Source organism: Prionailurus viverrinus, chromosome F2 (genome assembly GCF_022837055.1).
Source record: "Prionailurus viverrinus isolate Anna chromosome F2, UM_Priviv_1.0, whole genome shotgun sequence".
NCBI lineage: Eukaryota > Metazoa > Chordata > Mammalia > Carnivora > Felidae > Prionailurus > Prionailurus viverrinus.
This window is the reverse complement of record NC_062578.1, coordinates 8,166,393-8,179,377: the sequence shown is the minus strand read 5'-3', so window position 1 is coordinate 8,179,377 and position 12,985 is coordinate 8,166,393. Positions and strand designations below refer to the sequence as shown.

Here is a 12,985-nt window from a genome sequence, read left to right as displayed (position 1 = left end):
TGAATCACTATGTTGAACACCTGAAACTAACATAGCATCGTGTGTCCAATATACTTCAGTGAAAAAAATAAAGCCCAGCTTGTGGGCTTAGCATGTGCCGTGTTTAGCTTCTCTTATCATCACAGGCCCACATTTCTCACAATCACTGCCGTTGGTAACAAGGAAATTAGACTAAATCCTCCACCCCTGGAAGACCAAGTCAGATCGCAGGCCTGCCAATAAGTCAGGGAGCAAGATAATCTTGGCATAAAGACAGCGCACATATAACTGCTGTTGTGTATCTGTCTCTACCTCTTCCTCCACCCCTTTCTTTACTATGTCTTCTCGTCTCATCTCCAAAGGGTTTGAGATGATTTTTGTAGAGACTGTGTTGTATGCAGTGATGACAAAATGTCTCTAAGAATAGAATCAGAACCTAAGAAAACAGGAATGAAAGAAGGAAATCTTGTGTAGAGAACATGATCATAAGAGCTAATGTAATTATATCATTGAATATCATATTTGACCATCAACTTCTTATTTGGCAAAGTTACTAAAAAGAGACATGTTCAGTTATACATTTTACTTTTATACTTTTTCTCCAAAGAAGCAAAAAATTTTTGTAGCTCTGAATTTTTTTTAGTGCTTATTTGTTTTTGAGAGAGATAGAGAGACACGGTGTGAAGTAGGGGAGGGACAGAGAGAGAAGGAGACACAGAATCGGAAACAGGCTCCAGGCTCTGAGCTGTCAGCACAGAGCCCGACGTGGAGCTCGAACTCATGAACCGTGAGATCATGACCTGAGCCAAAGTCGGACGCTTAACCGACTGAGCCACCCAGGCACTCCTAGCTCTGAATTTTAAAAGAAAGTCTTAGGTGGGGCTTTATATACTGGAAATAAGCGTATAGCGTTGTCCTCACTAAAGCATTGGTCACGAGAATGATTTAACTGTGATACGCTAGTGTGGGGTTATAATATTTGTCACACATATGTGAATGTCTTTTGTTATTTATTTTATGGAAATTCTAACTTTAGATATTAATGATTATATATTTTTAAGCATATTTTTCTTTGTATACTGTGTTTTCCAGAACATATACACTGAAGATTGGGACAAGATATTTGCCTAATTTCTGGTAAGTTAAGTGACTGGTTTAGAGATAAGTGGCATAAAATAATTGTATGGCTGTAGTTTCAGCCGTTGAAGCCTTAAGAGAAATTTTAGTGACTACAAGATAAAAATGACACTGATAAATTTTTATTATTGCATAATGTCAAAAGAATAGAGAAATTTTTTGTAAACCTGCTTGTGAAGGACAGTACACACAAATGTATGTCATCATTTCCTAAAGAATTGGGTTACTTTTATTGACTCAAATATTGATGCTTTCTTTTGTGAAGAGCAGTTATCTCAACATAGCCTAATTTAAGATACAAACATTCAGTGTGATCCACTTAAGATGTAAGTCAAATTGTTAAGATCAATCCGAAATCTCATTCTTCATCAGGTTTATTTTCCTTCTCAATTATAGCTTGTGAGTTATTTCAAAAGCTAAACCTGACATGCTTCATGAGCATGCAAATGAAACCTTATAATTTTCACATTTAAATCTGCAACAGAGTTAACCATGAACAATGTACTTCTTTTTGGTATTAAGAAATGATTCTATGTGGGTGACTCAGTTGGTTAAGCATCTGACTTCATCTCAGGTCATGATCTCACGGTTTGTAAGTTGGAGCCCCATGTGGGGCTCTGTGCTGACTGACAGCTCAGAGCCTGCATCCTGTCTGGGATTCTGTGTCTCCCTCTTTCTCTGCCACTCCCCTGGGGGCGATCTCTCTCTCTCTCTCTTTCAAAAATAAACAAACATTAAAAAAAAAAAATGAAATAAGAGGCGGTTGGGTGGCTCAGTTTTTTAAGCATCTGACTTCAGCTCAGGTCATGATCTCACAGTTCGTGGGTTTGAGCCCCACGTCAGGTTCTGTGCTAACAGCTCAGAGCCTAGAGCCTGCTTCGGATTCTGTGTCTCCCTGTCTCTCTGTCCCTCCCCTGCTTGCTCTCTGTTTCTCTCTCAAAATAAATTAACATTAAAAAATAAAAAAAAATAAAAGGGGGGGGGGGCGCCTGGGTGGCTCAGTTGGTTGAGCGTCCGACTTTGGTTCAGGTCACGATCTCGTGGTCTGTGAGTTCAAGCCCTGCGTCGGGCTCTGTGCTGACAGCTCGGAGCCTGGAACCTGTGTCTTCCTCTCCCTCTCCTTGTGTCTCCCTCTCTCTCTGCCCCTCCCCTGCTCATGCTCTGTCTCTCTCTCTCTCTGTCAAAAATAAACATTAAAAGAAAAATTTTAAAAAATGATTCTGTATAGTATTTATGTAGACTGAAACACTTCTCAGTTGTGAAGAGAATAACATTGGATTATTTTTCCCTTCTAGTGGCAAAATTAAAGACCTACCATGACAATGAAGAAAGAGACTGAATTTGTCATTTTCACCTAAAGAAAGATGATAGACAGAAATCAAACCTGCGGTATAGGACAGGATTCTGTGCCCTATATGACTTGTCTGATTCACATCCTCGAAGGATGGTTTGGTGTGGAGCAGTTGGAGGACTATTTGAATTTTGCAAACTATCTCTTGTGGGTTTTTACACCACTAATACTTTTAATACTTCCTTACTTTACTATCTTTCTTCTCTATCTTACTATTATTTTCTTACACATTTATAAGAGGAAGAATGTATTAAAAGAAGCCTACTCTCATAATTTATGGGACGGTGCAAGGAAGACGGTGGCGACTCTCTGGGACGGACACGCAGCAGTTTGGCACGGTAAGCAAGAGTCCCCTGCTGTCTGTGTTGCCGTTCACGTGTGTGGCACTGAAACTGTCTCATCGTTCGTGATACTGAAAAGTACAAGGGATATTTCCCTAGTTCCTTTCATCTGTCTGCATGCATTGTGCGTTTACATGTCTTTTTTTAAATGATTGGTTTTTTGTTTTGTTTTGTTTTGTTTTAATTTTAGTGTTTGTTTATTTTTGAGACAGAGAGGCAGAGTGCGAGCAGGGGAGGGTCAGAGAGAGGGAGACACAGAATCTGGAACCGGCTCCCGACTGAGCGGTCAGCACAGAGCCTGACGGCGGGGCTCGAACCCACGAGCTGTGAGATCATGAACTGAGCTGAAGTCGGAGGCCCAACCGACTGAGCCACCCAGGAGCCCCTAAATGATTGTTTTCAAACATGTTACTTTTTCTTAAAGAACCATACAACAGTGTAGGCTGTTATGATAACGTAAAATGTAAAAGTGCATGTGTGAGACATCTAAGAGTAAGAAACTAATTAAAACGATTTAGAAACCTATTTTGAAAATAGGTTTAATTATTTAAATGCTTTAATTAGTGTTTAATTCCATCTTGTTCAAAGTAAGTTTGAACTTTCCTAGTCAAATTAGATTTTTTTTGAAAAAGAATTATTAACTAATAATGTTAAATATAATTTGTATACCAAAATTTATCCATTTTCTGCTTGCTTCATTTCAGAGGTTATTATGTCTCTTGAAGAAATGAGATAGCAATAAGTTTCTCTCCAGGATATTCATTCTTTTCTTTATCATTTGAGAGATTGTGATGTTTTACATTTAATGATTGGTGGTTCTTTGGCCGTCATGAGAATTGCCCTCCTGTGGCCTGTTATCAAGGACTTGGTGTTTTTCTCTACCAATTTTTGTCTTATTCATCATTTTTGCTTAAGGACTGTACAAAAATTCAGTAGGTGTTTAACAAAGATGTGCTTTCTATTTCATGTTAAGCATCAAAATCGTTTCACAGAAATACACAGAAGGAAGCACAGATTTTGACATAGGTACTGGAGGAAATATATATCATGAAAGTATAAGGCTGCTGTTAGCACAGATTACCAGTAACACGCTTATTATTAGGCCAACGTGTCATCATTTTTTTCTTTTTTTTTTTTTTTTTAATTTTTTTTTTCAACGTTTATTTATTTTTGGGACAGAGAGAGACAGAGCATGAACGGGGGAGGGGCAGAGAGAGGGAGACACAGAATCGGAAACAGGCTCCAGGCTCTGAGCCATCAGCCCAGAGCCCGACCCGGGGCTCGAACCCACGGACCGCGAGATCGTGACCTGAGCTGAAGTCGGACGCTTAACCGACTGCGCCACCCAGGCGCCCCCAATGTGTCATCATTTTAATATGACCTACATTCTTATAAGTCTTTTGAGCATTTAGTATGCCATACACTGTTGAATGCTTGATGTACATTAATTCTTAAATCTTAGAATAGATAGAGTCTACATATTATCTCCATTTTGCAATTTTCCTGTGAGGAAATTGAGGAACAGAGAGGTTGTTATTTGCCCAAGGCACGCTAGGAAGCTAGGAAGACGAGCCAGGATACAATCTCCGGTATCAGGCTCTAAAGCCTGTCCTCTTGTGATCTGTGCTCTGTGGAAAGTTTGTCCCAGGTTGGGGATTCAAGATCATGGTGAATACCTGAATAGCAGGTTTGCAACCAGGAGCCATATACCTTTGATGTACTGAATTTGGAATATTTACTCCTGAATACTAGTGCTCATGCTGGTCATTACAACTCTCATAACCTCTAATGGTGGTTTTACATGAGACAAGATGATACTTCCGCTTTCCACGTGTGCCTGTCTGCAGAGATTGCGTTGGTGTCGGCTGCTGTCGCTTGTTGTCTTTAAAACAGGCACACGGAACTTCTTTGGCATTGTTGACAATACTTACTGGGAATATGTATCCCCCTCTTACGTATACACCCCCTCTATTTCAGGATAATATATAGCATGAGGAATTTGAATTTATTCATATTTCAGGAGACATGATTTAATTTAGGTAACTAAGCACTAAGCTCATTTTGTAATAGAATATATACTTTTGGGGTGTTTTTATTTTTTTGAGGTACTTTTAAAGATGCATTTATGGCTCAGAGGAAGTAAACGACATAGTTCTTAGCCTCTTTTAATGTTTTTTTATGGTAACTTGGCATTGTATTTTATTAGGATAAGTGATACTCTTTTAAAAGTGAGTTTTCCTTATTCAATCATTAAAAACAAGGAAATCCTGCCATTTACAACAATATGGATGGACCTTGAAGACATTATGCTAAGTGGAATAAGTCAGACAGAGAAATATAAATACTGTATTTATGGCACCAAAAATTGATAATTGATTTTTTCTATACCCTTACCAGCACTTGTTATTTATTGTTTTTTTTGATAATCGCTATTGTAACAGATGTGAAGTGATACCTCAGTGTGAATACCCTGATGGTTAGTGATACTGAACATTTTTCATGTACCTGTTGGCCACCTCTATATCTGGGAAAATGTCTATTTAGATCCTGCCTCTGTCCATTTTTTATGTTTGTCCATTTCTCCTCTTTTTTTTTTTTTTTTTTGCTATTTTTGAGTTGTATGACTTTGTGGGTTGCATATTAATTGCTTATCAGATATATGGTTTTTGCAAATATCTTCTCCTATTCAGTAGGTTGCCTTTTCATTTTGTTGATGATTTCTTTTGCTGTACAGAAGCTTTTAGTTTGCTACAGCCCCACTTGTATATTTCTTTTTGTTGCCTTTGATTTTGGAACCTGGTTTAAAAAATCATTGCCAGGTCTGGTATCAGGGAGCTTACTTCCTAGGCAGTCTTCTAGGAATTCTGTGGTTTCAGGTCTTAACCTTCAAATCTTTAATCCATTTTGAATTAATTTTTGTACGTGGAAGATAGTACATTCTTTTCTTTATCAGTTTTATTCTTTTGAACGTGACCACCCAGTTTTCCCAAACACTGTTTATTGAAGAGACTGTTCTTTCCCCATTGCATATTCTTGGCTTTTTTTGTCAAAAATTGGCCGTATATGTGTAGGTTCATTTCTGGGCTCTCTATTCTGTTCTACTGATCTGTGTGTCTGTTTTTATTTCAATATCATGCTGTTTTGATAACTATGACTGTTTAGTTTTTCAAACTGTTGTGTAGTTTGAAATCTGGGAACATGATGCCTCCAGCTTTGTTCTTTCTCATGATTGCATTGGCTCTTTGGGATCTTTTGTGGTTTCATACAAATGACTTAGGATTATTTGTTCTATTTCTGTGGAAAATGCCATTGAAATTTTGACAGGGATTACATTGAATCTGTAGACTGCTTTGGCAGGTATGGGCATTTTAACAATATTAATTCGTCTAATCCCTGAGTATGGGATATCATTCCATTTGTGTTTCAAGTTTCTTTCATTAATATCCTATAGTCTTCAGGGTATAGGTCTTTTTACCTCCTTGGTTAAATTTATTGCTAGATATTTTATTCTTTTCCATGCAATTATAAATGAAATTGTTTTCTTATTTTCTCTTGTTGTTAGTGTACAGAAACACTAATTTCTGTAAATTTCTGTATATTGATTTTGATCCTGCAACTTTACTGAATTTATTAGTTCTAACAGTTTTTTGATGGAGTCTTTTTTAATTTAATTTTACTATTTATTATTATTTTTTAATTTAAATCCAAATTAGTTAATATATAGTGTAATAATGAATTCAGGAATAGGATTTAGTGATTAATCACTTAGGTATAACTCCCAGTGCTCATCCCAGCAAGTGTCCTCCTTAATGCCCCTTGCCTGTTTAGCCCACCCTTCCCACCCCCCACTCATCACCCCACCAGGAACCCTCAGTTTGTTCTCTGTATTTAAGAGTCTCTTATGGTTTGTCTTCCTCTCTGTTTTTATATTATTTTTGCTTCCCTTCCCTTATGTTCACCTGTTTTGTGTCTTAAAACCCACGTATGAGTGAAGTCATAGACTTTCTCTGACTGACTTATTTCACTTAGCATAATACACTCTAGTTCCATCCACGTTGTTGTAAGTAGCAAGATTTCATCCTTTTTGATCGCTGAAAAATATTCCATTGCATGGTTTTGTGTGTGTGTGTGTGTGTGTGTGTGTGTGCGTGTGTATACAACTTCTTTTGTGTATATATACGTATATATATATCTTTCATTGTATGTGTCTATATGTGTATATATATATACATATATATACACATATATACACATATAGACACACAACTATCCATTCATCAGCCTATGGACGTTTGGGCTCTTTCTGTACTTTGGCTATTGTTGATAGTGTTGCTATAAACGTTGGGGTGCATGTGCCCCTTCGAATCAGCACTCTTGTATCCTTTGGATGAATACCTCTGTATCCTTTGGATAAATACCTAGTAGTGCAGTTGCTGGGTTGTAGGGTAGTTCTATTTTTAATTTTTTGAGGAACCTCTTTACTGTTTTCCAGAGTGGCTGCACCAGTTGGCATTCCCACCAGCAGAGCAGAAGGGTTCCTCTTTCTCTGCTTTTTGGTGGAGTCTTTAGGGTTTTCTGTATGTAATATAATGTCATCTGTAAATAGTGACAGTTTTAGTCCTCCCTTTCCATTTTGGATGCCTTTTACCTCTTCTTCTTGCCTAATTGCTCTGGCTAGGACTTCCAGTACTATGTTGAATACAGGTGGTGAGAGTGGGCATCCTTGTCATGTTTCTGATCTTAGAGGGAAAACTTTCAGCTTTTTATCATTGAATGTGATGTTAGCTGTGAGCTTGTCCAAATGGCCTTTGTTATGTGGAGATACATTGCCTGTATACTCACTTTGTTGAGAGTTTTTATCTTAAATGGATATTGGACTTTGTCAGATGCTTTTTCTGCATCTATTGAGATGATCATATGATTTTTATTCTTCATTTTGTGACTGTTGTGTATCACGTTGATTGATTTGCAAATGTTGAACCATTTCTATATCCGTATAATAAATTCTACTTGATTGTGGTGTATGATCCTTTTAATCCATTGCTGAATTTGGTTTGCTAATGTTTTGTTGAGGGTTTTTACATCTGTGTTCATCAAGGGTATTGATCAGCCTATAATTTTCTTTTCTTTTTTAAAAAACTGTTTATTTATTTTGAAAGAGCGTGCGAGCAGGGGAGGGGCAGAGAGAGAATCCCAAGCAGGCTGCACACTGTCAGGGCAGAGCCCAACGCGGGGCTTGAACCCATGAACCGTAAGATCATGACCTGAGCCGAATCAAGGGTCAGATGCCTAACTGACAGAGTCATCCAGGCACCCCTATAATTTTTTTTCTTGTGATGCCCTTGTCTGGTTTTGGTATTAGGGTAAAACTGGCCTCATAAAATGAGTTTGGGAGCGTTCTCTCCTCTATTTCTTGGAAGAATTTGAGGATTGGTATCAGTTCCTCTTTGAATGTTTGGTAGGATTTACCAGTGGAGCCGTCTTCTGGACTTTTGTTTGTTGGGAGGTTTTTGATTACTGCTTCAGTCTCCTTACTTGTAATTGGTCTGTTCAGATTTTCTATTTCTTCATGATTTAGTCTTGGAAGGTTGTATGTTTCTTAGAATTTATTCACTTCACGTAGGTTGTCCAGTTTCTTGGCATGTATTGTTCATAGGAATCTCTTACCCTTTGTCTTTCTGTGGTATCAGTAGTAAGGTCCCCTCTTTGATTTCTGATTTCATTTTTTGAGTGCTGTCTTTTTCTTGGTGAGTCTAGCTAAAGGCTTGTCAATTTTGTTTATCTGTTCAAAGAAACTGCTCTTGGTTTCATTGATATTTTATATTGTCTTTTTATTTCCTCTCTAATCTTTGGCATTCCCTTCCTTTTACTACCTTTGTTCTTTTTATAGTTTCTTGAGGTGTAGTTACGTTGTTTATCTGAGATTTTTCTTGTTTTCTTGAGATAGGCATTTATCATTATGAACTTCCCTCTCAGAACTGCTTTTGCTGTATCCCACAAGTTTCATTATGGTTTATTTCCATTTTCGTCTATCTCAAGGTATTTTTAAATCTCTCTCTCTTTTTTTTAATGTTTATTTATTTTTTTTTGAGAGAGACAGAGTGTGAGTGGGGGAGGGCCAGAGAGAGAGGGAGACACAGAATCGGAAGCAGGCTCCAGGCTGTGAGCTGTCAGCACAGAGCCTGATGCGGGGCTCGAACCACGAGCCGTGAGAACATGACCAGAGCCAAAGTCAGATGCTTAACCGACTGAGCCTACCCAGGCGCCCCGAATCTCTTTTGCTTTCTTTTGCTTTCTTCATTTCTTCATTGTTCAGTGGACTTTTTCTTTTTGCTGGGGCCAGCTGAGGCTGAGGTCAGTAATGACACCTGACAGCAGTGAGATGGGAAGGAGGAACAGGTCTTATGACTAGAACCATGATCACATTTCATCAGCTCCTCAGAGTGTTAAGTTCCAAGTCTTGTGATAAACTATGCAGGGTATTTTCCTTTGAAGCATTGGTGGAGCTTACTGAAATCTGTTGTATCCCCCACCTCCGCCAAGAGGACAGGGTTGCCATGAGAGATGTGCTAGTGGTTGGTAGCAGTCTAAAGGGCAGTAGACGGGTTCATCTCTTTAGCGTCGGAGGAGAAAACAAGTATACTCAGGAAGCCAACCTTGAACTGAAGCACGTTAGAAGGAAGCCTCCAGAGATCGCCCCTCTCCCCATGTCCACCAGCCTTTCATCCTGTCATTTACTCGCTCCTCCTTACAGTGACTTTGTGGGGTTTATAGTGTGTCAGGAAGAAAAGACGGGGGGGTGGCGCGGGTCTTTAATTTCACTTGTACTGCAGGAGATTTCTGCAGTCTCTGCAACATACCAAAAAATATGTTTGTGAATAAAATCAAAGTTTGCAACGTGGTTAAGTTACCCATTGGTATGTAACAGTTTAAACGGATGTTTTATTTTGCACTGAGTCAAGAGTTTAAGAGTTTTCTTATTTTTATCAATGAATTATTTTCGTATATGTGCTGCCGAAGCAAGCGCTCAATGAATTATTTTATGACTCACTGTTAAATTTTACTCTAGATTGTGTTATCTCAGGGAAGCTATAACTTAATTGACGTCTCCTACCTTGGCCCTCTTCACTACTCCCCTTGATCTGCTCATTACCCGTTTTACAACCTGCTTGTAACAAGACGAATCTCCTCCTCTAGAACTACTCTGTATTAAGCTTACACAGAAGGGTCCAGATTGTGTTTTAAAAGCCAGTGGATTCAATAAAGTGTACTTGATGTTTTAGAGACGTGTAACTCCTTGGGTAGCCTTGATTAACAACCAAAGATAGTCTTAAGTTTTAATATGTCTGTTAGATTGGAACCCAAAGGTTCTTTTTTATCTTATAAATTTTGTGATTCTAAGATCTTACATGGTTTTTCCATAGAGAGCAATAACGATTGTTGCTTTTATTCATAGACTTTTTAAAAACTAATACTCCAAGTATTATACAAAGAACTTATTTTCCTAAATCATTTGACTAGAAGTGCCTACGTTACCCTCTCTTTAATGCTTTTAGTGTATATTTCCTACAAACAAGGAAGTTCTTCTATTTAACATTAATAAAACCATTCAAATCAGGAAATTAGCATGGAAATATTACTGATCTTTAGATCTCATTCAAGTATTTTGCTTTCCATTTGATTCATTGTTTTTTATAACTTCATTCTATCTGCTGAAATTTCTAATCTGATTGTATATGTGTTCCTTTTTCCACTAAATCCTTTAACATATTAACCATGGTTAATTTAAAGTTACCGTCCGATGATTTAAACTTTTGGGTCTGGTTCTCTTGATTAAACAATCTCTTGACAGTGGATTTTTTTTCTTGCTGCTTTGTATGTTTCGTAATTTCTTTTTTTATTGAATTCTGGGCATTGCTTTTAAAAGAAAGTAGAAAATGAGGTAAATAGTATTTATAACTGAAAATTGACCTTTTTCTGTCAGGCCGTTAGTGAGTGGGGTGGCGTTTAATTCAGCCTACCCTGTAGTGGACTGGAGTTGTGTTTTGTTGTAGCTGTAGGTACCTTCCATTCAGCACAGAATGCAAAATCCTGCAGCTGCCTTGTGCACAGTGGTGTTTCCCAGCACCCCTCCCGCGTCCTCAGTCCAGTACATCTGCCACTGCTGGGCACATCGTTGCCTTTATAACTCCACGTGAGGCCGGCGGTGGGGTGGGGATGTCAGGGACACTCTTCGGTTTTCCTGGTCTGGCTGGGACCGCACTCAGGCCCGGTCCCTGCATGCCTGAGGCGCAGGTGGGAGGCTTTCTCAGCGTCCTTTTTCCTCTTCCCAGTGGCAGGCAAACTCTGCCCTACCTAGGTGGGAGTTTGGGGTTGGCAGCAAGTTTCTTGCCCTTCCTTCCAGGGGGAGTCGATCTCTCCTTGATGTCATTTCAGAACCCGGGCCTACTGTCTACCTCCCAGGGGCAGATGCTTTGGCTTCTGCGCTCCCCTAGCAGTAGTGGACTTTTCCCTGAGAGTGCGATGGCGGGGTGAGGCAAGGGTGAGAGGAGGGGACTGAGCTCTGTCCTTTCCAGCATCAGGTGCCCTTTCCCTGGAAGGGGTGGAAGAGTTTCTTGCACTTCTCCCAGTGTCAGGTGTCGATTTTCCAAGAGAAGCTTCCAAGAAGCAAGTGGGGTTTTGTTCTCGATACCATTTGCAAGGGCTCTTTTCAGTCTCTTGCCTACTGCGCCCCCACTTTTTCTTGTAAGCACCCACTGAGGCCTCTGGAGGACTGTTGCTGAGTGAGTGTGGACTCTTGCTTATGTCTGGGCTTCCCAGGGATTCTGCACTCAATGGCCACCAGCACTTGGCCTTTAAATTTGTTAACATCTCAGTTACTTTCTTCTTGCTTACTTTTAGGGCACCTGTGTCTTCTCCATACTTAAGTTTAAACTTCCCTCTCATTAGAAGTGCTCATCACCCATTGGAGCTCTCGGTTCACCTGATGGAGAGAGCGACCTCAGCTTTCTGACACACCGCTTATTCTTGCTTTTAGGGTGGGAATGAGGTTCTCATACAGCTAGACTTTATTCTAGTTTTCTCCTTTTCTGTTTTTGTAGCCACCTTCTCCAGCAGTGAGAAACCTGGCTCACGTTATCCTTAATGTGTAGGCTCATTAGACCAGTCCTCCTGTATTTAATCAAGCTCTCATCACTGCCATCATCCCGTGCTACTCAAGGACACCATCTGACCCCACTTGGGCTGACACCCCATACTAGGCCACTGAAGTGTCTGAATGCTGTCCTCTACCCCTGTGTTTGTCCCCACTCCTGGCTTCCCTCCCTTTCCCACCCAGGCCCCAGCACCCTGTTCTAGGCTGTTGCCCTCTGGGGGTGTACTCACAACTCTGCTTGGGCTCTGATTCCCCACTCTGGACCACCTCATGGGGATGCCCTCCTCAACCTGCCTGAGCTGGAGCATGCCTTGCTGCTCCCCGCCCCGACTTCGCTGTGGCCCACCTAATCGCTGTGGGACCGATTTATGTGAAGAGAGAAAGAGAAAGAGGAAGGCTCGTGCACTTCAACGACAAAAGACCGAGTTTCTGAGTTAGTAACCATCCTTTAGTGTAAATAGACTAATAAATATATTTTAAGCATCTGTATTTTGTCTTTCTAACAGGTTATGAAGTTCACGGGATGGAAAAAATACCAGAAGAAGGACCAGCACTTATAATTTTTTATCATGGAGCTATTCCCATAGATTTTTACTACTTCATGGCTAAAATTTTTATCCATAAAGGCAGGACTTGCCGAGTAGTAGCCGATCACTTTGTCTTTAAAATCCCAGGTAAACTTTGACTGTGGATAGTGGTGTTAACATGATCAAATTATGTTAAAGTCTGTGTCCTTGAGCTCTCTAGGATCATTTGGAAAAGCTTTTTGCCTTTTTAGGGTAACACACTTAGAACTCTAGTTTGGGAGTATCTAATTACCCGATTTATGTAATATATCTAAATATAAAAACATGGTCAAAAATGTCACCTAACTTTTTTCTTTATTAACAGCTATTTTGTTATTATTTGTCTAAGTTAAATTGTGAAATTCCACTTAAAAAAATAAATTGTAACTTTTACCAAGTAATTAATTTATATTTTGCCATAGAAAGTAGTTGATTTTTCATATGATGAATTTTTCCA

At 39.4% G+C, this 12,985-nt stretch overlaps 1 protein-coding gene across 5 annotated transcripts in view; it reads left to right on the top strand.

Moving 5' to 3' along the window:
* TMEM68 (transmembrane protein 68) overlaps positions 1 to 12,985 on the top strand; it is a 61,043-nt gene that overhangs the window by 7,664 nt on the left and 40,394 nt on the right. For all 5 annotated transcript variants that reach the window (XM_047842685.1, XM_047842682.1, XM_047842683.1 and 2 more), the window contains 3 exons: positions 1,072 to 1,116; positions 2,412 to 2,805; positions 12,469 to 12,636. In XM_047842685.1, coding sequence (XP_047698641.1) covers positions 2,481 to 2,805; positions 12,469 to 12,636 — 493 coding nt within the window. In that variant the 5' untranslated portion in view covers positions 1,072 to 1,116; positions 2,412 to 2,480. The remainder of the gene's footprint in view (positions 1 to 1,071; positions 1,117 to 2,411; positions 2,806 to 12,468; positions 12,637 to 12,985) is intronic.